This window comes from Syngnathus typhle, linkage group LG13 (genome assembly GCF_033458585.1).
Source record: "Syngnathus typhle isolate RoL2023-S1 ecotype Sweden linkage group LG13, RoL_Styp_1.0, whole genome shotgun sequence".
Lineage (NCBI taxonomy): Eukaryota > Metazoa > Chordata > Actinopteri > Syngnathiformes > Syngnathidae > Syngnathus > Syngnathus typhle.
In genome coordinates this window covers 8,696,850-8,720,117 of record NC_083750.1, presented here as the reverse complement: position 1 = coordinate 8,720,117, position 23,268 = coordinate 8,696,850, and the positions used below count along the sequence as shown (strand labels likewise).

The window sequence follows — 23,268 nt, the reverse complement described above, 5'->3', positions numbered from 1 at the left end:
AAAGCGGCGTGGTTCGGCCAGTGCGCATTTTTCTGTCTGGGCCAGATTTATGTGGCATATTCAAATTTGACACCGTGCATAGCTCAAGCACTCACTTCGCTTTGTTAGGTACTTTTTTACTTCAAGCAAAGATCCTGATTGTATTTCCGATGGAATTTCATATAATAACCGATGCTAATATAATCTTTACTACTGCAAAGGAGCGTTATGGTTTCTTCATATCTGTAAAAGTTTAAAGCATCGTAGTGCCACTGTGTGGAAAAAGTCCAAGATTCTATTTCACTGGATTCTGTTTGAAAGTCTCGTACAGATAATTAGGCCCCCTGGGATTCTCCCACCTTTTTTCTATGTTATTAGTACTCGTCGTGACTCAGATGAGTAGGACCAACCGAGTCTTGCACTTATTTGCAAGTGCAACGTTAGCAAAAGAGCCAGGATGACACTTTTATGTCACGATTGTTTCCAGATCTGAGGAGCAAGTGGCATTTGGTCGTGGACCGGCTGACAGTGCTCTTCCTCAAGTTCCTCGAGTACTTCCATAAACTGCAGATGTTCATCTGGTGGCTGCTAGAGATCCACATCATTAAGATTGTCTCCTGCTACGTGGTGCTGGTCTCCATCCGCGAGGTAACGCAGATCTAAAAGTATTCCACATCATGCCTTGTTGGAGGCCGCTACTACAAATGAAATGCTAACGAGCTAGAAGTTCACATGCTAAATTACGTATAACCTGATAGCCACCTGATCTTAAAAAGGCTCAAAATAGAAGATATATTGACCTGCCGTCGGCTCCAATTTCAAATGAGACATGCTAATAGTTGCTAGGCTAACAATGTGTCCGCCACCCAGGTATCGTTGCTCAACTACGTATTCCTGGCATCGTGGGCCTTTGCGCTGCCCTACAGCCAGTATCGGCCTCTGGCGTCCCGCGTGTGCAGCGTCTGGACGTGCGTCATCATCGTGTGCAAGATGTTGTACCAGCTCGAATCCATCAAGCCGCTAACGTACTCCAAGAACTGCTCCATGGTGAGACATTGTCGTAATGATATGTATCAAGGCGGCGTCGAAGGAGCCTGAGAATGTGTTCCCTGCCACAGCCGGCTGCCTACACCCCTGAGCAAAAGAATGAGATGATGGGCTCTCTGCTCTACAAAGATCGGGTGGATCCTGCTAACTGGGTGGGCCTACAAAAGAGCGACGACATGCTGGGCTACATCAGGGTGAGTCCAGACCTCAGTCGGTCCGGGCAAATGTTATGCGTTCGGTCAACTCGTACATTCCCAGTGTGGTGGAAATGGTTTTGCTCTACAGGGGTCTCGTAGCGAAATGTCAAAAGGACTTTGTATACTGGTGTTTTGTATATGCAGCACAACCTCCTGATCCTGGCTCTGCTGGCGTTCGAGGTGACCATCTACCGCCACCAACTGTACTTCCGTGTGAGGAACAAGCTGTCGCCTCCTGCTGCTCGCATTATCTTCCACGACGTGACGCGGCAACACCTAGACGTGGGCATCGTGTGCTTCATCAAATACTTCATCAACTACTTCTTCTACAAGTTCGGACTAGAGGTGGCGTTGCCTTTCTAGCTCAATCCCGTTAACACGTCACCGCGTGAATAAATGAAAAGCTCGCTCTTTGCGCCTCTCCGCAGACTTGCCTGCTGCTGGGCGTGAATGTGATTGGCCAGCGGATGGACTTCTACGCCATGCTGCAGGCCTTCGCCCTCATCACCGTCATGTACCGGCGCCGCAGGAAGGCCATCGCTGAGATCTGGCCCAAGTACTGCTGCTTCCTGGCCTGCATGCTCACCTTCCAGTACTTGATCTGCATCGGGATCCCCCCCGCGGCGTGTAAAGGTCTGTGAACGCCGTCGCTGCCATTTTCTTCCAGAATAATGCTCATAGTATATTAAGTAAGTATTTGTGTATCAAAAACATTTTAAAGTATGCACTCTGTAAATAAATGTGACTCTAATATTCTGAATGTTTTTCAAATCCAAACAAATACCCTATATCATATCCAGCAAAAGCTGCAAGTCCATGTGCAATTATTTCACTTTTTAGACTATCCTTGGAGATTCCCGAGCTATTCAACAGACTCCAACGTGGTCATGTGGCTCTATGTTCCCGATTTCCTCTCCAGGCCCAATCCGTCTTTTCTCATCTGTACGTAGCAGCACCCCTCCGCCCGCCCGGCACATTTACAGGCCGGTTAAGGCGAACGTGGATCTTTTTTCTCCAGATGACTTCATGCTGCTGCTGTGCGCCTCCATGCAGAGGCAAGTGTTTGACGACGAGAACAAGGCGGCCGTGCGCATTATGGCTGGAGACAACGTGGAGATCTGCAGGGACTTGGACGCGTCCTCCTTTAGCGTCCACAACCCCGTCCCTGACTTCATCCACTGCAGGTACGCCGCTTGCTACCCGCTTTGCATTCCGCTGTTTGGGTTGAGCATTTTTGGAAGGCGTGGCATTACTCGGTGAGTGAGCCATCCTGAACTTCCTGCCATATCAATGGCTCGTTGAAGGAGGTCACACAAAGCAGACTTTTGAGGTACAGGCCGAGGCATGCTTAGTCGTCCGCGACCATCGATCCGCATGTGCTTGCTATTGTAGTCTTTTGCCGCACAAAGTGGACGCGTCTTTTATTAACGCACTCTGCGTCCATCAACAAGACTTCGCCGCGAGGTCGAGAGCACGCCACGGCCGCTCTGCACTTATTCCATCGCCGTTTCCCCCTCCGGGATCAAATTACGGTTCCCGGCGGGGGCGGGGTTAGAGATCCATAATCTGCAAAAACACTCTGTCGGTCACTGCGTTACTTAGACACTCAAACCCCCCCCCCCCTCCCCCTTGTGCTCTAACTCAATAAATAGCTTTCAAGTATGGAAAAGGTATTTTCACCCATCAAGGTGGGGATTGATTATCCCATTCAGGCTGCTTCCTATGTTTTCACCACATCCAATCCATCACCTGTAATGGCAGCTGCCACGCATGCGGTTGCATTTTCCTCTTACTATGGGTCATACGACAGATAGGCGTGTACTTTGCCTTTGCTTGGTATGTTATCCAAGTGGTGTTCTACTGGGTAGCGCTTAAGCAGGAGCAATAACCGTCTCTCTCCCAACTGTGCCCTGTAGGTCGTACTTGGACATGCTGAAGGTGATCATGTTCAGCTATCTGTTCTGGTTCGTGTTGACAATCATTTTCATCACGGGCACCACGCGCATCAGCGTGTTCTGCATGGGCTACCTGGTGGCCTGTTTCTACTTCCTGCTCTTCGGCGGTGAGCTCCTGCTCAAGCCCATCAAAAAAATTCTCCACTACTGGGACTTCCTCATTGCCTACAACATCTTTGTCATCACCATGAAGAACATTTTGTCTGTGAGTAGATGCAGGAGGAAACAGCTCACAGCAGCATTTTTTTCCTCATGCGAGGACACAATTACCTCTAGTTTATTTGTTTTTGTTCTACATCTTTGTAACATTGTATCAAAACTGCCAGAAAGCACAAAACTGCTGAATTACACATTCTACAATGTGTTTAATTGTTCAATCTAATCAAAATGGTGCATGTTATTATATCAGGCTGGAATGTGTTGTTTGGATAACAGAAGTATTAAGAATGAATTTATGCCGTTATCCATTCCTGATTTTTTTTCCCAGATTCTGGCTTGTGGATACATCAACTCTCTGATCCCCCACAAGTGCTGGCTCATTCAGCTCTTCAGTCTGGCATGCACCATCAAGCAATACAAAATCAACACCAACCAGGAACATCTCAGTAAGACAACACACACACGCATACACAAACAACATCGTGCCATTGACGCGTACGTACCGAGCAGATGTGGACCAGCGGTGCGAGCTGCCCAGCGACGATGCAGGCATCATCTGGGACAGCATATGCTTTGCCTTCCTGCTGCTGCAGCGGCGCGTCTTCATGAGCTACTACTTCCTGCACGTGGTGGCCGACATCAGAGCCTCCCAGATCCTCGCCTCCAGGTATGTGCGGCTCCGCCTCGTCCCCATCAGAGAACCAAGTGGTGTTCTCACTTGTGTTGCATGCGTGCACTGTGTTCCAGGGGGGCAGAGCTTTTCCAGGCCACCATCGTGAAGGCAGTGCGGGCACGCTTGGAGGAGGAGCGTAAATCTGTGGAGCAGCTGAAACGACAGTGAGATGTTTTTATTTGATTCATTTGTCTGAGTTTTATATTGTTTTTGTTTCTATTTATTTAGTTTTGGTTGTATTCATTTTTTTATGTATTTTGTTTTTCTTTTTTTCTTTTCATGTATAATTTGATTTTACCAATTGAATTGTTATTCTCTTGTGTTTCTGTTTTGTCTGTTTTGTTCTTTTTTTTTCATTCGTTTTTAATAAACTTTTTCAGTTTGTTTCTTTTTCTTGTTTATTTCTCTAGTTTGTTTATTATTTATATCTTGTTTTATTATAACTCAAATCACTCACCCTCCCGTGTGTCCGTTTGCACAGGATGGAGCGCATTAAGGTGCGGCAGCAAAAGTTCAAGCGTGGCAAGGAGAGGATGCTGAGCATAGCGCAGGAGTCAGGGGAGGGACAGACGCTTGCCCCGCCCCCTCCCGACGAGGAGGACGAGGGTATGGCGAAGGCCCGGCCGGCCCAGTGCCCGTGTTGATGATGCTAAGCTAACGTAGCCACTCTTCCTTTGGTCTTTTACTTTGTGTCGTGTTGCACTGATGTCATTTGTTAAATTTTAGGAGCGCAGCGAGCCAAAGCCAAGACCAAAAAAAAGCACTGGTGGAGGCCGTGGGTTGACCATGCTTCCAGTAGGTTGACCCCTCGCCTCTTACTCATTCCTTCGTTCCCATTGGCCCTTGTGTCCTCGACCAGAACGCCACCGAGGATTCCCACTCGGTCCGAGGGCGCCGAAGGCACCGCCTGTCCTCTGGTATTTTTTAGTCCTTTTGTCTCTATTTAAGGACGCTGCTTGACTGTTGCTGAAGAGGCACTTTAGAAGATCTACCATCTGTGCCCGTAATGCGGCAACGCCTTAAATAGACACGAGAACAAGGAGGCAAACGAGAAAAGGACTAACGGCCGGAGGTTGTGCTTTTGCTCCGAACGCCCGACGAGCCCGCGGTGGGGAATCGCTCACGTTTTACAGTGTTTTCACGCAAAGATATGAAGTCCTTTCTGCCTCCAAAGGTTTCATTCTTTGCCCGCAGACATGATCAAAACCAACGGGCGTCACCAGCCATTAAATCGTTCCGTTTTCTAAGTCGAGCTGTTTCCATGGCTGCTTGGTTAGTTATTTAATTAGCATACTTGCCAAAAAACATCGTAACTCATTCCTGCGTCACTTTGTCAGGACTAGATGTGAAATCATCGAATTCTGGTGCATTAACAGTCATCTTACATCAGGAGTCAGGACCATATTAGGCAGTGATTGACAAGTCTGAAATGACAGCATATCACTTGGCACATCAGGATTTCAGTGGAAAAAAAGCATATTCAAAAGGCAGTTTTGACTTATTTTTCATAAAGTCATAGATTTGATTTTGGCCATTTGGTTAGTTAATTAACAAAGTTACAGAAGAATGACATTATGATTTTCATGTCCAGGTCATCTGTCATATCAAACGTTCAGTGGAGAAACTGAATGTAGATACAGTATTTAAAAAATAAACATGGCAGGTTTCATGTGTCAGCTTAGGTTTTAATAGTGTCCGTTTGGTTGGTTGCTTAACACACAATCTGAAAAAATGATTTCCTCCTGCATCACTTTGTGGTGTGAAGGCAAAACCGCAACTAACAAATTCTTGTCTGGTGTGAAAGTACAGATGGAGGGATTTTTTTTTCTCCCATTTTTGTTTGTTCCTAAAAGGCTGGTTACCTTTTTGGTTACGGATCATGTCGGCTATTGACGCCCCACCCACCCACCGCTCTGAATTTTGCCACCCCAGCACCCCCCCTCCCTTGCCCAGCCAGTCAGTTGCACTTCTGTTCAAGGACACAAGTCAGCCTTGTCACTTTAAACTCTGCTGTCGACTCAAATGACAAACGCACATCACATCAGCGCTTTGTGCTCGTCATGGTAGATTCTGTGTCTTTTCCTTCCTTTCCGTTGTTGTCCTTTGTGCGCCTTCGAAATCAACCTTGTGCTGTCACTGTCAGTGGTTAGAAGCGGCGAGTATTACTTGTTTGAGACCGACAGCGAGGAGGAGGAGGAAGAGGACGATATGAAAGACGAGGAGCCACCGAGGAGGTCCGCCTTCCAGGTACTTTCTGCACACATTTGATTGATTTGTTTGTTTGTTTTCACCCACATATGAATAACATTTCGTCTGCTTTTATACAAACCCTAATACATGATTTTCGACTAACCCTCTCCACCTTTTGTCATTTCTCTCCACCTGTATCTTTCATTTGTACCCCCCCAACCTGTGTATTTGTCTCCTCCCCACCCGTGTCTTCTCTGACCATGTTCTACCTGTGTCCGCCTTTATCGCCTTCCTTCCTTCCCTCTCTCCACCCTTATCTTCTCCCACCTGTAGCGAGCTATCGGGAAATTTGTGACGGCCGTTCTGGCTTTGCCCAGGTCGGTCATAAAGCTTCCTAAAACTGTGCTCCAGTATGTAGTGAAAGCAGGAAAGGTAAATCAACCGGTTGTCCCCCTCCCCCCCCATTTGTGCATGACCAAAAAGTGCCTCTTACGTCGTGTTTTGCTGCAACATCATTCCGTGGATATGAATTTGTGATTGTGACCTCTTGTTGTTGTCGTGACGTGCTGGGTAGGGAAGTGTTGTACCCTTTTTGCACGTGGCACTATTTTCACCAATTGCTCTGTCCGTGCATCTTTCCTCTCTGTTCTTATCATCTTGTGTCTTCTCCAATCTGCAGTTCCTCTACCGTACGTGGATCAAAGACCCTAAAGCAGCCCTGAAGGCAAGAGCCAGAGACAAACGCAAGTTCTGGAAGAGATACACCAAAGGAGGCAGACACAAGAAAAGCAAAAAGCAGGGTAAGTGGGCGGGACTTGGGACTGAGTATTAAAATGGCCTGGATGAGCTCTGAGCTGGTTTGAAAGTGAACACGGCTAACTAGTGTTTGATGTATGAAGTCGAACTTCCAACTGGATACGCTTTGAAAATTCCTCACTGAATCCCTTTGCGATGCAGAAACTTACTTGGGCATCGAGACGGACTACCTGTCCGACAGCCAAGAACAAGACGATAACTCTGGCCCAGGTTGGCTTCTTCACTTCCTTTTCCTCCTCCTCCTCCTCCTGTTTTCTCCTAACTGGTCAAACCATGTGCAGACAACATCTTCAAGCGTGTGTTCAACATCATCAAGTTCACATGGGTGTTGCTGCAGACCACCGTGGACAGCTTCACCCGCTGGATGAACGAAGTGTGCCGGGAATACATCGACATCTCCACCGTGCTGCGCATTGAGCGCTGCATGCTTACCAGGGAGGTCAAGAAGGTAAAATACCGTGCTCAAGCATTCTGTGAGGTTCTCTAGCGCTGACGTGCCTCAATTCAACCAGGGCAACGTGCCGTCCAGGGAGAGCATTCACGTGTACTACCAGAAGGCCATGCGGCTCAACATGTCACGGCAGGCCAGCATGGACCTCCTCAGTGAGGATGAGTCGGGGGGGAGTTTGACGGGGGTCCGGCGGCGGCGGCGACGGCAGAGAGCCTACCCAATGGAGAGCCAGGCCTCCACGGCCTCCAGGGACAGCATATCGAGGTATGTGACGATTGAGCTTACCTTCATCAGATACTTTATTCGGTTCATATGGACTCATCTCATCAAAACAGTGTGCTCATAAAATTGTGAAGGACCCATGGCCATGAAAAACACGCAAGCAAATACTTACGCTGACATCATTTTGAGTCGTTGACACTCCATCTCATCCCGCTTCTCACACTCTCCACCTTCGTCGGCCCATCTCAGCGCCTACACCGAGGCCACCACCCTGTTTTCTCGTCAGTCCACCTTGGAGGACCTGGACGGGATGCCCGAGTGCATCCCCAAAACCAGCGAGCGCCCACGGCCCAAACTGCGCAAGATGTACGGCCTGGATATGTCCACCTCGTCCGTAGACAGCGGCAGCAGCTTCGTGTCCAGGTGCAACCAGCCTTGGGCACAACACACACACATCACACACACATTTCAGCATCCATCCATCTTGTCACGTGTTTGTGTTTCATTGCATCGCGTATTCTATGCCAAGGAATACTAGCGTCAAAGTTGAACTAGTCAAGTGTTTTTTCTTCCACTGATCTGGATGAATTTTAAACATTTAACTCAACTGTTTCAACTTTGAACGAGATATAGTAAAAATCAGTCAGATGAGCTTCATACTGGTTTTAAAATCCATTGGTAAACTGGTTTGAAAATTAAGCCTTAAACCGGTTTTTGAAATGATCTCCCTAAAACTGGTTTTAGAAATAATGTTGAACTCTTAAACTGACCTGCAGATGTCAACAATCACTGTACGTATTTTATTTACCTAGCTGTTATTTTCAAACCAATGTACATAAAAATTGGATCCTAATCAAATCTCATGAGTTATGTCCTCCAGACAGGGCACCGCGGAAACCATAGAAGAAGAAGTGGAGGATGAGCGGGATCATCGCGAGGAAGGACCACAACGTCTTCCTCAGAGGTCCCAGGAACTGGAGGAGTCTGAGGATGAGGGTGGAGCCTGCGGTGAATCAGAGAGGCATCCTCAGGAAGACAAGTTGGAAGTGGGACAGCAAATAGAACATATGGAGGGGCCTGTTCTCAGCGACGAGGGACCGGAAGTGGAACATGAGCAGAAGAGTGTCATCTGGGCGTCTTTCAAGCAAGACGAAGAGCCTTCTAATCAACTCCAAGAGGACGCCATTAGTGAGAGCGAGGGTGGAGGAGAAGGATGTCAGCAGGACTTTCCACACACAGGGGATCTCATGTGCCCCAATGACACGGACGCCTCAAAGACGTCGGACGGCGACGTGCCGCCCAGCTACAGCAAGGCGGTCAGCTTCGACCGTCTGGAGATGAGCGACGACGACAGCGACGAGGATAGGAGACGGCGGCGCATGCTCATGACCTCAGACAGCCGCTCGGACAGCAGGTCCGACATCTTGCTGCCTTCCATGACCACGGAGCTGACGGCCAGCGAGCTGCTGCTCAACAAGTAAGACACACTACCAAAGCCTAGACTGGTTTGAAAACGAACTCGACAAGATTTCAACTGGTTTTCATGAAACCAAATTCAAGTTGGTCTGAAAATGACCTCGATGGTCCATTGCCAGGATGTTCTACGATGAGGAGCTGGACCAGTCAGAGAAGTTCTACCAGAACCAGCCGCTGGTTCTGCAGCTGTGCTATGCCTTGTACAACATGCTAGTGGCGCACTCTGAAATGGTTTGCTTCCTGGTCATCATCATCAACCACATGGTGTCGGCCAACTTTGCCACGCTGGTGCTGCCCGTCACCATCTTCCTGTGGGCCATGCTGTCGGTGCCGAGGCCCAGCAAGCGCTACTGGATGACCGCCATCGTCTACACCGAGGTACCAAATTAAGGACAACGAGTTTGACCTTTAACTTTTAACAACAAACAAGATTGAATGTGGCAGGATCTTAGCTGTCTCTGTGTATTTTTCCTTGTCAGGTTACCATTGTCATCAAGTACTTTTTCCAGTTTGGCTTCTTTCCTTTTAACCAAAACAAGTTACTAAAGGACAACCCTTACCACCCGCCCAACATCATCGGTGTGGAGAAAAAGGACGGCTATGTTCACTACGATCTAGTCCAACTCCTGGCGCTCTTCTTTCACAGGTCCATCCTCAAGGTAAAAAAAAAAGCATGACCACAGTTTAACTCTATTTTACAAACAGCTAATAGGTTGAGGGGAAAAAGAAATTAACATAAAACAAAGAAACGTACCCACGGCACCCGTGTCATCCCAGTGCCACGGCCTGTGGGACGAGGACAACCCCAAGGAGAAGAGGGCGGCGTCCCGTCAGAGTGAGTCAGAGGATGATGGGAGCCGTAGAGACGAGAGCGAGAGGGAGTCGGAACCCACCTCCGCTTCCGTCGCCGCCACCAATGCCTCCTCAGGGCGGCGTGGCTCCACCACCACTTTACGCTCCATCAACTTTGGCACCTCCATGGACTCGGGGCGAGTGCAACTGCACAAACAGCAGGAGAACACCTACCAGCGGCGCACCAGTTCCAGCGGGGGCTCGCACGTCTCACACAGATCCCTGCACTCGTCCGACCGAGCCAAGCGGGGTGAGGTCATCTGTTTTTGCCGGGTTCGGAGCCCGACGACGGCGAAGCTCAAATACAGGCTTTGCATTTGATGCCTTGTTCCCGACGCAGGAAGCGTCACCTCCCGCGGCAGCAGCCACAAGGACGGCAGCGAAGCCAGCGTGCATCAGAAGACCAAGAAGCAAATGATCCTGGAGAAGCTCAAGGAGCAGCTCTTCAAGGCCAGAGCTTATAGTGTCAAGATGTACAGCGTGTTGTCCTTTTAAACCTTTTCAAACATTCTGCCGCTCTTCTTTGACTTGTAAGTCATCTCATAGCTCTGTGGGTGCCTTTCAGCTTCATGGAGATCTACGTGCCCATGCGTCAGTTCTTCTATGACCTCATCCACCCCGAGTACAGCGCCGTCACCGACGTCTACGTGCTCATGTTCCTTGCCGACACCGTCGACTTCATCATCATCGTCTTTGGCTTCTGGGCTTTTGGCGTAGGTGTTGCTCATACGTGCTCTTGAAATGAGGGTGCTGTGAAAAAAGCTCTGCCCTAAAATTGTCCCGGTTGAAAATCTTCACAGCCCATACGTCTGCTGTCTTGCAGAAACACTCGGCGGCAGACATCACTTCGTCGCTGTCAGAGGATCAGGTCCCTGGACCTTTCTTAGTGATGGTCCTCATCCAGTTTGGGACCATGGTGGTGGACCGCGCCCTCTACCTGCGCAAGTCTGTCATGGGCAAGGTCATCTTCCAGGTCTTCCTGGTCTTCGGCATCCACTTCTGGATGTTCTTCATCCTGCCGGGAGTCACAGAGAAGTGAGGACGTAGCCGCTTATCGTTTGGCCTTCAAATGGCGTTAGTTTAATTTGTGGTCTTTCTTACCTCCACCAAGGCGTTTCAACAAGAACACCGTGGCCCAGATGTGGTATTTTGTCAAGTGCATCTACTTTGGGTTGTCGGCGTATCAGATCCGCTGCGGTTATCCCACCCGTGTGTTGGGGAACTTCCTCACCAAGAGCTACAATTATGTCAACCTCTTCCTCTTTCAAGGGTAAGCGAGTCATTGAAAAAGCAAAACAAACAAACAAACAAAGCGGTATTGTTTGCAGGTTCCGTATGGTTCCGTTCCTGACTGAGCTGCGTGCCGTGATGGACTGGGTGTGGACGGACACGTCACTGTCTCTGTCCAGCTGGATCTGTGTGGAGGACATCTACGCTCACATCTTCATCCTCAAATGCTGGCGAGAGTCAGAGAAGGTGCTGGAATCAAATTCACTTTTGGAAGTGCAGCCGAGCGAGAAATGAGATTGCCAAGTGTTGCTTGAAATGATTTCCTGGTTGAACTTTTCTAAATGTCTGCCCAGTCACGCAGTGCAGCCGGTCTGTATGTATATCTTACTGTGCCAGCAGATATCTAAGTGGGAAAAGCACAAATAGTCATAGCTGGATGATTTTTCTCCAAGGCGATTGAGATGAAAATACCAAAAAAAACATATTCTGGTACTCAATTTGAGAGCAAGCCATCTTTCCGCCCATCCAGAGGTACCCTCAGCCACGAGGCCAGAAGAAGAAAAAGGTGGTGAAGTACGGCATGGGCGGGATGATCGTGATGCTGCTCATCTGCATCGTGTGGTTCCCGCTGCTCTTCATGTCGATCATCAAGTCCGTGGCCGGCGTGGTCAACGCGCCTCTGGACGTCTCCTTCGAGATTACACTGGCGGGATTCCAGGTAAAACGAGAAGGCGAGACTTTTCCCGAACAAAAAAAAAAAGAAAAGTCACTCACGGTGTTTGCCTTTCGCTCCATGGCAGCCCATCTTCACCATGAGCGCTCAGCAGAAACAACTGCAAGAAGTCTCGGAGAAAGACTTTAACTATTTCATCAAACAGTACAATGATAATGAGGTGAGTACAGCGCCAAGAAGAAATTGTCGCAGATCAACTAGTGGTGGAAACATTATTTCCTAATATTTGTCATTGACGCCACCAGAAAGCGCTGGAGTGGCTGGGGGGCTACATGCCGGGTGACTTGGTGATCGCAGAGCTGAAGGGCAGCTCCAACTCTCTGTGGACCATCAGCCCCCCAAGCAGGAAAACCCTCATTGACATGCTGGCTCTGGATGAGGACTTCCCCATCACGGTGTCCTGGTCCGTGCAGCGCAACTTAAGCTTGGGAGCCAAGGCGGAGACGGCGTCCGGCAAACGGGTCACCAATCTCTCCAACGATACCAAGAGGGAACTCGTGCTGCTGCTCAGGGGAGACGAGAACCAGTCGCACGTGTGAGTGGACCCGTCGCTGATCTTGGGGAGCCAGCGGATCCCGTTAACATTCTCTTTTCCACACGCAGGATACTCACCGACATCTTCCCGCGCTACATCAGAGCGCCCAGCGACTCCGACGCCAAGCCCGTTGAGCAGCTGAATAAAGGTAGGGAGAATCACGTTGATTCTCTTCTGCTTTGTAGAGCTAAATTGATCAAAATGAAGGGGGGGGGAAATCAAGCTGTTTTGAGACCTGTCCTAGTGGACTCGTCTCATAAGGATTCAAAATGGAGTCAAAGGAATGCAAATACTGATATGATGAATATTGACTTGGACCTTACTAGTGCTGTGTTGCAATTGAATATCAGACGAGAAGATGTGGAACATCAGCGTGAGCCTACGGCAAGTGAAGACGACCCACCGTCAGCTCCAGGAGTGGTGGATTGTCAACCAGACGGAGCGCGGACCCATCAAAAAGAGTCAGAACCACGATGCCTGCCTGGAGCTTTACGTCTTCAGCGACCAAGTCAGCCCACCCAGCCTGGGCTTCCTGGCCGGATACGGGTACGACTGCTGACGTACACTACATTAAGTGCATAACGCAATCAAACTGTTGTCATTTCGTTGTTTCTCTCCAAAATGGACAAAATATCGGTACAATTTCAATTTTTGTTTAAAAGTTAAATTACTATCTCAAAATTTGGAAAATGCATCAGAAATATGAGAAAAATGTCAGAATTTCTAAGTAAAAAAATGATCATTTACAGAAAGGTAAGTTAAAAAAAAAAGGAAAAAACGACCATGTATAGTAAGGTTTTTTTTTCAAGTAAAAAATTTATAAACATTTATAGTAAGGCTTCTATAGTAAATAAAATGAGGATGTACAGTGAACTACTGTTCAAAAGCATTGATTGGCCCCAGAATGTTATTGTTTCCCACCTTGCTTGCGTGCAGGATCATGGGCCTATACGCGTCAGTGGTGCTGGTGATCGGCAAGTTTGTGCGCGAGTTCTTCAGCGGCATCTCGCACACTATCATGTTTGAGGAGCTGCCCAATGTGGACCGCATCCTCAAGCTGTGCACCGACATCTTCCTGGTGCGCGAGACGGGAGAGCTGGACCTGGAGGAGGACATGTATGCCAAGCTCATTTTTCTCTATCGCTCGCCCGAGACCATGATCAAGTGGACACGCGAGAAGACTCAGTGAGTGCGCCCACCTGTCCTTTTTTTCTATCCGCCTGCCTTTTCCGGACTTTTGGTGCTGCTGTCAGCGAACGAGACGACTACTTTTTGAGACGATGTACCCTGTTAGAAAAGAAAAAAAAAAAGTTCCCGCCCTGCAAGACTTTTTTTCTAAACTGCTCGTGCAAGGACCTCTAGAAAGGGCTTCCCACAAAAAATGAGCACAATTCTTTTTCTCTGACTGGAATTCTTGGAACAGGGGACCGTGCAATAGTTTTTAATGACTGATGTGCAACACACAAACACACCCAAAAACTTCTTGGAAGTTTTGGTCTTTGGGAGAACCACTTCTCCTTTGTGCATTTAATTTTTTAAAGTCTTAAATCACACACACACGCACGCGCACACACACACACACCTTTCTCAGGAAGCGCTCTTCTAACGTATTCAGGCTGTGATTGCATGAGGGATCCAAAGTTCCATTTTAAAAAAAAGTCTCAAAATTTGTAGATAAAACTCCCCATTTTTGTTTTGAGCTTGACAAATTTTGAAAAACTATTTTGATAGAAGCAAGAGAAAAAAACTCAAGGAATTTAGCGAATAATCAAAAACAATGTGCAAATTTTAAAAAGCCTAAAAACATGATTTATCAAGTCATTTATTAGGTTAAAAAAAACTCAACCACAAAAAGGGTCCAGTTGCCTCCTTTCAAAAAGTCCAGTTTGTTTCTTTGAAACACAAAAGATTGTTTGTTTATCTGCAAATTTTGTGATCATTTTATCAAAAAACATTACCTTGTGTGTTTGGGATTTAAAAAAGTAAAGACTTGCAAAATAATGACATAATAGGTAATAATAAACCAATGATTTTTTTTTTTATTACAAAATGAGTGATTTTTATTTACATTGATCTGTAAATCAAAACATACTTTATCTATACATTTTTTTCCGCTTTTTTAAGAGAAACAAAGAAAGAACAGAAGTAAAAATGATTTTGTGTTTTGGGTCAAGATCAAATGTGGATAGAAAGCATGAAAAAACATTTTCATGTGGGAGACACTTCATGTTTTTAATTTCGTTAGCCTAATCACATATTTGCCCGAGACATTTTTAATTTAGTATTTTGTATGTCTTATAGGTTGACACTAATGTTCTCTGTGAAAATATTTTTATTTTCTGAAAACATCTGAATCGGACATGGGTAATAGATGTGTTTATTTTCCATTTGTTTCTTTTCTACTTACCACTTAGTATCTTTCTCAGGAAGCGCTCTTCACACACATTGGCTCCAACTAGACCTACTAAAGGCATGATGTAATGTTTACTGCACAAGAAAGGGACGGTGAGTTGATGCACCTGAAGAAAAGACTTTCAATTGCCAATAATAAGCAGTTAATAATCTAGCAGTTTCCGAATTGTCGTGAGTGGAGTAGGAAGTTCCTCGGCTAATCGACTGATGATTGTGAAAGGTTAAAAAAAAAAAAATGCATTTGTAGGACATTGTAGCATGGGAGAAGAACTTCATTATTGTTCATTTTCATTGCAAATAGATAAGAAGTGAATGTGTATAATAATAATAAAAGGCTGTGATGGAAGTGACAAATAAAACCAAAATGGTGCCTCACTCCACTTAAGTTTGCAGTGGTTCGTAACCATCCCCAAGAAGAGAGGTAAGCCCGTCCGACAATCACCCAAATTGCTTCCTGCTTTAGGATTAGGAACCTTAATACATTTTAAAGATTGTTTATTGTATGTGCACATCAAATATACATCAGAGAACAATATTTGTTTCTTCAGGAATGTACACATGGGCAAGATCACAAAATAAAAAAAAAACATCTGTATTTCCTTCGAGAAACAGTAAGATGACTCAGCATTTTATGCTAAAATGCTTTAAAATTGGTAACGCACACACAGCTGGAGGTAGACAAAGAGGAAACAACTGTCTACAAGCTAACCTTTGTGTTCATTTGCATTCTGTTGAGCTTGTAGAGTCATGCAATTGGGTCATTATTACAATTCTGAATCAATTCCATAGCTATTGCATACACGCATTTTACATATTTTTCTCAAGACGCACAACAAATGTACACATGCACGTGACGATGCGTGAAAAGGACATCTCTGCTTCCACTTGAAATTAAAATTCATCTGCAACATCTACTGGAGCATTTGTAATATTTTACTTGTTTTTTAAATTTTCTTTTTCATAACATGGGCCTTTTGTGGCCATTACAGCAGAGAATTGGTGAAGGTTTCAGATGGAAGAACGAAAGGAGCGGGATGGTGGGATGCGGCTAACAAAGCCCACCCTCGTACTCATCTTCGTCCTCAGCGGCAGCTGTCGTCTCCCCGTCAGCGCCCCCTGCCTGAGCAGCGGCGGCCTTTTTCTTTTTGCCTCCTCCGCCAGGCACCCGCAGTGAGATGGCCAGCTTGGCGTACTGCAGACCGCAAATACAACAGAAGACCAGAAGTGGGCACATCAGTAAATTTTGATAGTTTATCATTCATCAACTGTGTTCGTCTAAAAAAAAAAAAAAAAAAAACGGTAAGATGATTTTTACTTCATTACTATTTGTTTGCCTGTCTATGATGTTTTGCATGTTAGCATTGCGCTAACTGACTCAAGTTATTATTGGTCAACGTAGGTGAACTGACTTAAGACTAAGGCACTCACGTCATTGTCCATGTACTTGAGCAGGGGGGAGTTGCACACCCGGTACGCTTGATCCTCATCCTGCTCGTCGTAACCTTGCAGCAGTGTCTCCATGGCGATGCAGTCCTCGCTACCACTGTAACCTGGCAGGCTGTCCCCACCCCCACCAAAAGAAGACATATTACGAAAAATCTTTGAACTGCTGCTATACAACACTTTGGCTCTCTGGAGCACCGCCTGACCAAGTGGACCACACGGACGCTCGATTGTATCAAAATCAAAAGGTAAGCAGAGCTGCGGTGCTCCGCCAAAAACGCGGCATTTCAACCGGAGAATGGATGTTAAATGTGATTTTTTTTTGTAGATGAAAATAGGTGTTTCCCACCTGTAGCTCTCTCGGACACACTTGTCAGCAGCAACGAAGTCGGCTCGGTGAAGGTGGATCAGGACCTGGGCCGTCGTTTTCTGAACAAAAACACAAGTCATTCTGCTGCTCGTAATTATATCCTTATTTTAACCATATTGAAAAATGAAATCTGAAACTATCTTCATTTAAAATAAAAAAATAAGATACATGTGGAGACAGGTATCAAAAAAGAAATTTAGAAAATCAAAGATTAATAAAGAAGAAGCAGACCTTGAAGCACATTGGGAAGTTCTCAATCTCCTTGTACATGTTCTTCTCTTTCTGCAGAGCTACAGCAGCTTCGTCCAACCTTTGCGGCCACACGTACGTAAAGCTTAAATAATTCCACTTTCAAGGAACAAAAATAAATAAATAAATCTCAATCACTTTACCTTTTTAATCGCACCAACAACCTGGAAGCTTTGCCCAGCAACTCCACAGCCTGACGCAGACGGTCCTCATTCTACAGTGAGCGCACGACACAATTAAATAGCAATTAATCCTCAGAAGAAGACAATACACTTATCTAGCTTATTATTGATACCTCAAATACACCAGCGGCCTTCTGATACAAGTCCACAGCCTTCTCCAGGTTGAGCGGTTCTATCAGCCTGCGCAAACAAAAGAGCTACTGTAGATCACATTGTACTGCTTACAGAGACTAGACTTATGTTACAATTATTCTTATGTGTAAAAAAGACCTCAATTCTTTTGGCTATGATGGTGATGCTAATCTTTGCAAAGGCACAACAACTCCACCACAGTTTCATACTGACTTCCCAGCACGGTCCAGCGCCATGGCGGCGGTATCAGGTGTCCCGTTCTCCATGTACATCATACACGCCTTCTCGATGTACTGGATGGCCTCGGGCATCTTTTTCTGCTCTTTCATCATCATGCCTGCTTGTTCAATAGCCCTGAGAGATAGAGACAAACGCGTGAAGAAAAATAAAATGAAATCTTGTGTGTTCTTAAAGGATGCACTCACTTGGCAGCGTGGAAAAGCCTGCAGAGGACAAGTTAAGGAAAGAAAGCAAAGCAAAGAAATGTGGGAACGACAAGAGGAGAAGAAGGATACGTTTTGTTCTCCGTGTGATACTCTGCCTCCTTCAGGTAGGCATCCTTTGCTTGCTCGTACTGCTTGGCGTTCTTGAAGCATACAGCTGGAAGCAAACAGTGATAGGTAAACACACGGGCCGAGTAGGGGCGTTTTTGCTTGCTTGCAATCAAAGTGAATGTTGATGTTCCTGAAAGATTTTTCTAAATGATAATCTTGTGGTTTGGGGTGTATTCTTCCTTCGTATTTACGATACCGTAGTCAAAACGCACCCCGCATTCTTGTTTTTTTCCCCAGTAATTACCTGCTTTAGCATATTCTGAGGCAGCGCTGTCAAAATCCGGCTTCCATTTTGTGAAGCTTGTCTTTAAGCTGCAATAAACCAATTGATACAACAATCGATGACACGTAATTCATTGCATTCATCAGGAGAACACAACAGTGGCCCTTTAGCAAGCACTGGCTAGCACTAAACGTAGCTTTAAAGACAATGCGGTGATTCGCACTTACCATTTCTCGGCTTTGGCTATGTGTTCGTGGGCTTCGTTTATTTTCTGAGCAGCCATGCTGTTGTTAAATGCTTCTGCGAAGGAGGTGAGCTGTCGATGTTGTGGAACGTCAGCTGGCGACGTTTGGATTAGCTGAGGCGATTCGGGTGTGACGTCACATTGTTGCGCAGCCTACGGAAGCCTTTGAGCAGCAGAATTACTCTTAAATTTATTTATTTAGACAACACGATAAATTTAAATACTGACAGCGGTTACAATGAAACCACGCTTCAAAATATTCTACCAGACATAAAATAAATATTCAAATGAAAAGGAAACTAATTATGTACAGTATTTGTGTTTATTATTGGATCATTACAACGCGATTATTTGCAACCGCATTTCAATTAAATTACTTTTAAGCGTTCTTGTGTTTCATCAAATCATTGAAAATGCGTTTTCATAAAATATTTATTTAATTTGTACATTTCCGACGGAACAGGAAACGGTTTTCATGGGCCGAATGACGTCACCGTCTTTCGGCATCTAATGGCTGGACAGTCGTCAACGCGAAGTGAAGTTGCCTGTCAAAGTTCCCTGGAAACAAAACAAATTCACCACAAATAAGTACATTTGGACTTGTGCTATTTCAACTTTTGCTCACAAATGTGGAGCTAGTGATGGATCCGCGATATGACATCCCCCGGAGGTCTGGCGGCGGGAGCGCCTCAAACTCGTCGCCCGCTCTGGGGGCTCAGTCTCGCCGCAGGAAGATGCCGCCCAGGCCCGCTGACTTTAAGCTTCAAATCATCATTATCGGCTCCCGCGGCGTGGGGAAAACCAGCCTCATGGAGCGCTACACCGACGATACTTTCAGCGAGGCCTGCAAGTCCACCGTAGGTGAGAGGCGAAAAAGAAGTCACCTTCTTTGGGTGACTTTCTTGTGTCGTAAACACGATTTACAGTACTGGCATTTAAATCCGTCATTTAACTTGTATTGGACTATGAGCAGCATTGCAAGTTACGAGGATCAAAAAGTCCGTTCATATCCTGCGGAAAACCGGCTGTCGAAATAAATCCATTTTCAATCTAATGTACAGTCATGTTAGCATCTCTTAGATAGCCAACCGGGGCTAACAAACAATAATGCTAACAAACAATAAGGCTACTCTCGCTTGCAAAACATTAAAAAAATTAAAAAATTAAAACCGTTTTTACTTCAGATAGTATTTTGGATCAATTAGGCTTCTGTGTTCAATCATCTCCCGTTACACTAGCTAATTTATTTTACTTTGATTATTAAATCAGGACAGAATAAAATGGAATAAATGTGGCCAGTAGAAGACGTTATATCTTCAAATGTGTCTTAAAACACATCCATAGGAGAATCATTAGCTAATAAAGCGCATTAAGCTTATAAAAGAATGTTTTGGGAGATTTGGCCCATTTATTGCAACTGGTGAGTGACTGATCACTATTAGTAAAATGATTCCACACCATGAAGGTGCTTTTGGTGTATTGTAGATGTTGACTGTCACATTTTCTGTTCCTGGTTTGTTGTTTTGAGCAAAACAGCTCAGCAGTCTGTCATCAGGGTCCAATCCCAAAATAGTCGCCCGTGTGCCGACAGCTGCCATCATAACAGAGCTCCGTTTTCTGCCCTTGCATTTTGTTCCACTCACAGAGAATCATTACAATTGATTATCGTCATGATACGACAGTGGTGCCTTGACTTACGAGTTTTATTTGTTCCATGACCATGTTGGTAACGTCAATCACTTGTTTCTGAAATAATTGAAATGATTGGAATTGCTGTTTGTTAGCCCATCTGTAGAATTTTGACTTTCAATGTCATGTGGTTGTTGTAATACAATACAAGTATAATTCTATTCTATGTAGATTAATTGGCTGGCTAATTTAATTGCTTAATTTAAAAATAATAGGAGTTAATTATAAGTCAAATCCTGCTTTTCTACTACGTAGGAGTTGATTTTAAAATCAAGACAGTGGAGCTGAGGGGGAAGAAGATCCGACTACAGATCTGGTGAGCAAAAGTTTTTCCAAGTGCATGTTTCATCTGTGTGTCTAACATATCATTATCTCAAAGGATCACAAATTTGTTGAATACTGGCCGACCACCCCGTTATGTTGCACAATCGAAACATTTTGAGTGCGCTGATGTTGCATGCATTGTCAACGCCACCCTTGCTTGTGTCATTAACACGTCTTTTCCTGTCAGCTAACATCCCCATCACACGTCTGCACCCTCCCTTCCCCCCCCCCCCACCTCCCTCCTATGTGTGCTTTTGTCATGTCAACCAGCTTTCATCACAGCCGCACCCGCCCTCACCTCCATCTTTACGGGATGGCGACGCCATCTGATATCTATGTCCCACTGGGGTTGCCGCAGGTACATTAACGCTTGACAGACGGGCGGGCCGTGCGATGCGTCATAACTTTGATTGACAAGTGTAGCTAATTGATTTTCTGAAAGCCACCCTTTCTTAGCCGAGTGTGAAATATGACTGTTGATGTGAAAAGGGACACAGCGGGCCAGGAGCGCTTCAACAGCATCACGTCGGCGTACTACCGCGGTGCCAAGGGGATTGTGCTGGTATACGACATCACCAAGCAGGAGACCTTTGACGACCTTCCCAAGTGGATGAAGATGATTGACAAGGTTGTTTAATACACTTCGTGAGCCATATCCAAATGACATACCGTAATTTTCGGGCTATAAGTCGCACCAGCCATAAAATGCCCCAAAAAGTGAAAAAAAAAACATATGTATATAAGTCGCTCCTGAGTATAAGTCGCCCCCCCACTCAAACTATGAAAAAAAACGCGACTTATAGTCCGAAAATTACGGTAGTTTGGCTAAGTGACTATGAGAGGGATAAAATTGCAACAACAACAAAAAAATCCAGATCAATTTGTGACACTTTAAATGTAAGTGTTTAATCTAATTTAAAGAAACCTACAGTCATTAGGAACATTTTGTTCCAAATGCATAAGTCAGGCTTGTGTATAATGTATGAATGAATTTTATAAATGCATTGTAATGCCTTTTCAGTATGCATCTGAGGAGGCGGAGCTCCTCCTGGTGGGCAACAAGATGGACTGCGAGAGCGATCGAGTCATCTCAAGACAACAAGGAGAGAGGGTGAGTGTTAAGAAACTAACTAGTGTCCATTTCAGTCCCCACACACACACACTCATGCTAAACTCGATGTGTCATATAGTTTTCCTCTCGGATAAGCGGCATGCGTTTCTGTGAGACGAGTGCCAAGGACAACTGTAACGTGGACGAGATCTTCCTTAAACTCGTGGATGACATTCTCAGCAAGGTGGGTATATTGTAACCAGCTACCCAGAGGCAAGACGACGAACCACAGAGCACTCCAATGGCTTAACCCAATTTCTGATCTTTTTTTTTGCATCACTCTTAGATGCCACTTGAGGTCCCCAACAAGGAGCTCTCGGGCAGCGTGCTGTCCCTGCAACCTGAACCCGAAGTGCCTCCGGAGTTGCCCCCGCCTCGCGTGCGCTGCTGCTGAAAGCCCCGCACCAAACCTAACCCAACCCAAAACCTGACAACGTCCTTCCGCTCACACGTGCAATGTGCCAAACTGACCACGAGGGGGCAGCAGCGATTTGGAACACCTGCATCCCGGACTACCTCGCTCGCTGTGCATCCTCATACATACGTGCCTTTGAGGTAGCCAGACCCCCCCACCACCAACACCCCCATTTTATTTAGAGCTCCTTCTCTTCCTAACTCTGCTTATCCAATACTATTTTTTGTCATTTTGACAAAAGCACACTTATTATATATGTTTTAAAATGCTGTAGTAATGGTTGAGATGATGTTTGTATTACAAGGCCTGAATGTTCAGGAATGTGTTTGGGAATGAAGCAGACATGCAGAAAATTGACGGTCATGACAGAAACGGTTTTACAGTGAGGGACACGTGCACTGTGTTTTGGCACTATGATGGTGCACATAAAAAAAGTCAATGCACATTGTATTTCCAACTTTTAAAATTATTTTTACATTCAGGGCCTTTTTATCATAAGACACCAATTTCTGTGGCAAGGTTTCCTACAAGCGTTTGTCAACATGCATATCAAAATTGGGCCAGATTTCAGCATCTATATTTGATCAAAGTCAAATACAGGTCCAATTGTCAGATCATTTGTCATCCAAACCGAGTTGAGTCGAGTCACATCTTGTGTGTGATGTACTGTGTCTCAAGTACACCACGCACTGTAAGAGCAAAAAAATACACTAGTTGATTTTTTTTTTCTTTGTTTTAAAAATATCTTCAGATGAAAAAAACGGTGCTTTAGCAATGCGAGCTCACTACAAAATGATCCGTTTTATATCTGTTACCTTTAAGAACGCTTACAAGCATTTTTTGCCACTAACCCTTATACCGCTCTCTTGTACCATTTCCTTTTTGCTCTTTTAAATACGTTTTAGAGATCTCCGAGAGATTTGGGTTTCTCACTGCAATCTGGATTTGTTGCTGTTTATACTTATTGTGGCATTTTTGGACTAATGAAATTAAAGATGTCTATATTTATTACCAGATTCTTGTGGTCTCGCCTTCCTTTCAACGCATGAATATTTGTGTTGATAATCACCTTTTTGGGCATATTAACTTATTTCTCTTGCCTGCATTGATAATTGATTGATGCTAACGATATTCAGTAGGGATTGGAAAAGCATGCACTGTATTATGAATTTCAGATGTAAGTGTCCATTGAGAGATGAATGAGTCATATGGTTGAATAATTACATTTATAAATAATACTGAGCTGAAATCCTGACTGGCGTGTGCATCAAGTGAACGGAACATGCGCGTGCACGAGCGCCCTGCTTCCATCCAAAACCCACGAGGTAGGCGCGCGCGCGCGCGCATGTTTGTGCACGCGTGTTGCTACCTGCGCATGCGCCGTAAAGCCAATCACGGGCGTCAC

At 45.5% G+C, this 23,268-nt stretch overlaps 3 protein-coding genes across 7 annotated transcripts in view; 2 read left to right on the top strand and 1 right to left on the bottom strand.

The window, feature by feature from the left end:
• Nucleotides 1–15,292, top strand: part of LOC133165544 (piezo-type mechanosensitive ion channel component 2) — a 32,716-nt gene extending 17,424 nt beyond the window's left edge. For all 5 annotated transcript variants that reach the window (XM_061295298.1, XM_061295296.1, XM_061295299.1 and 2 more), the window contains 34 exons: nucleotides 467–627; nucleotides 850–1,026; nucleotides 1,098–1,220; nucleotides 1,368–1,568; nucleotides 1,652–1,856; nucleotides 2,064–2,165; nucleotides 2,242–2,407; nucleotides 3,140–3,383; nucleotides 3,666–3,783; nucleotides 3,848–4,004; nucleotides 4,085–4,174; nucleotides 4,492–4,616; nucleotides 4,737–4,805; nucleotides 6,154–6,257; nucleotides 6,880–7,000; nucleotides 7,158–7,226; nucleotides 7,298–7,464; nucleotides 7,529–7,731; nucleotides 7,939–8,112; nucleotides 8,570–9,166; nucleotides 9,285–9,543; nucleotides 9,645–9,824; nucleotides 9,943–10,267; nucleotides 10,358–10,490; nucleotides 10,583–10,730; nucleotides 10,841–11,052; nucleotides 11,129–11,287; nucleotides 11,346–11,493; nucleotides 11,777–11,965; nucleotides 12,048–12,140; nucleotides 12,226–12,515; nucleotides 12,584–12,663; nucleotides 12,866–13,061; nucleotides 13,452–15,292. In XM_061295298.1, coding sequence (XP_061151282.1) covers nucleotides 467–627; nucleotides 850–1,026; nucleotides 1,098–1,220; nucleotides 1,368–1,568; nucleotides 1,652–1,856; nucleotides 2,064–2,165; nucleotides 2,242–2,407; nucleotides 3,140–3,383; nucleotides 3,666–3,783; nucleotides 3,848–4,004; nucleotides 4,085–4,174; nucleotides 4,492–4,616; nucleotides 4,737–4,805; nucleotides 6,154–6,257; nucleotides 6,880–7,000; nucleotides 7,158–7,226; nucleotides 7,298–7,464; nucleotides 7,529–7,731; nucleotides 7,939–8,112; nucleotides 8,570–9,166; nucleotides 9,285–9,543; nucleotides 9,645–9,824; nucleotides 9,943–10,267; nucleotides 10,358–10,490; nucleotides 10,583–10,730; nucleotides 10,841–11,052; nucleotides 11,129–11,287; nucleotides 11,346–11,493; nucleotides 11,777–11,965; nucleotides 12,048–12,140; nucleotides 12,226–12,515; nucleotides 12,584–12,663; nucleotides 12,866–13,061; nucleotides 13,452–13,704 — 6,038 coding nt within the window. In that variant the 3' untranslated portion in view covers nucleotides 13,705–15,292. The remainder of the gene's footprint in view (nucleotides 1–466; nucleotides 628–849; nucleotides 1,027–1,097; nucleotides 1,221–1,367; nucleotides 1,569–1,651; nucleotides 1,857–2,063; nucleotides 2,166–2,241; nucleotides 2,408–3,139; nucleotides 3,384–3,665; nucleotides 3,784–3,847; nucleotides 4,005–4,084; nucleotides 4,175–4,491; nucleotides 4,617–4,736; nucleotides 4,806–6,153; nucleotides 6,258–6,879; nucleotides 7,001–7,157; nucleotides 7,227–7,297; nucleotides 7,465–7,528; nucleotides 7,732–7,938; nucleotides 8,113–8,569; nucleotides 9,167–9,284; nucleotides 9,544–9,644; nucleotides 9,825–9,942; nucleotides 10,268–10,357; nucleotides 10,491–10,582; nucleotides 10,731–10,840; nucleotides 11,053–11,128; nucleotides 11,288–11,345; nucleotides 11,494–11,776; nucleotides 11,966–12,047; nucleotides 12,141–12,225; nucleotides 12,516–12,583; nucleotides 12,664–12,865; nucleotides 13,062–13,451) is intronic.
• A 113-nt stretch (nucleotides 15,293–15,405) lies between these two features.
• napgb (N-ethylmaleimide-sensitive factor attachment protein, gamma b) lies at nucleotides 15,406–18,481 on the bottom strand. The gene is made up of 11 exons (XM_061295314.1): nucleotides 18,308–18,481; nucleotides 18,102–18,169; nucleotides 17,819–17,903; nucleotides 17,729–17,746; nucleotides 17,517–17,657; nucleotides 17,285–17,351; nucleotides 17,133–17,203; nucleotides 16,972–17,050; nucleotides 16,720–16,799; nucleotides 16,356–16,485; nucleotides 15,406–16,119 (listed from the first exon to the last, which is right to left on the bottom strand). Exons 1-11 carry the CDS (start codon nucleotides 18,361–18,363, stop codon nucleotides 15,976–15,978), a joined length of 939 nt encoding a protein of 312 aa, XP_061151298.1. The 5' UTR covers nucleotides 18,364–18,481; the 3' UTR covers nucleotides 15,406–15,975.
• Nucleotides 18,482–18,791: 310 nt separating this feature from the next.
• On the top strand, nucleotides 18,792–22,877 carry rab12 (RAB12, member RAS oncogene family). Its single transcript, XM_061295317.1, has 6 exons — nucleotides 18,792–19,185; nucleotides 20,269–20,329; nucleotides 20,827–20,965; nucleotides 21,359–21,448; nucleotides 21,528–21,632; nucleotides 21,735–22,877. Exons 1-6 carry the CDS (start codon nucleotides 18,966–18,968, stop codon nucleotides 21,840–21,842), a joined length of 723 nt encoding a protein of 240 aa, XP_061151301.1. The 5' UTR covers nucleotides 18,792–18,965; the 3' UTR covers nucleotides 21,843–22,877.
• Nucleotides 22,878–23,268: the final 391 nt, after the last annotated feature.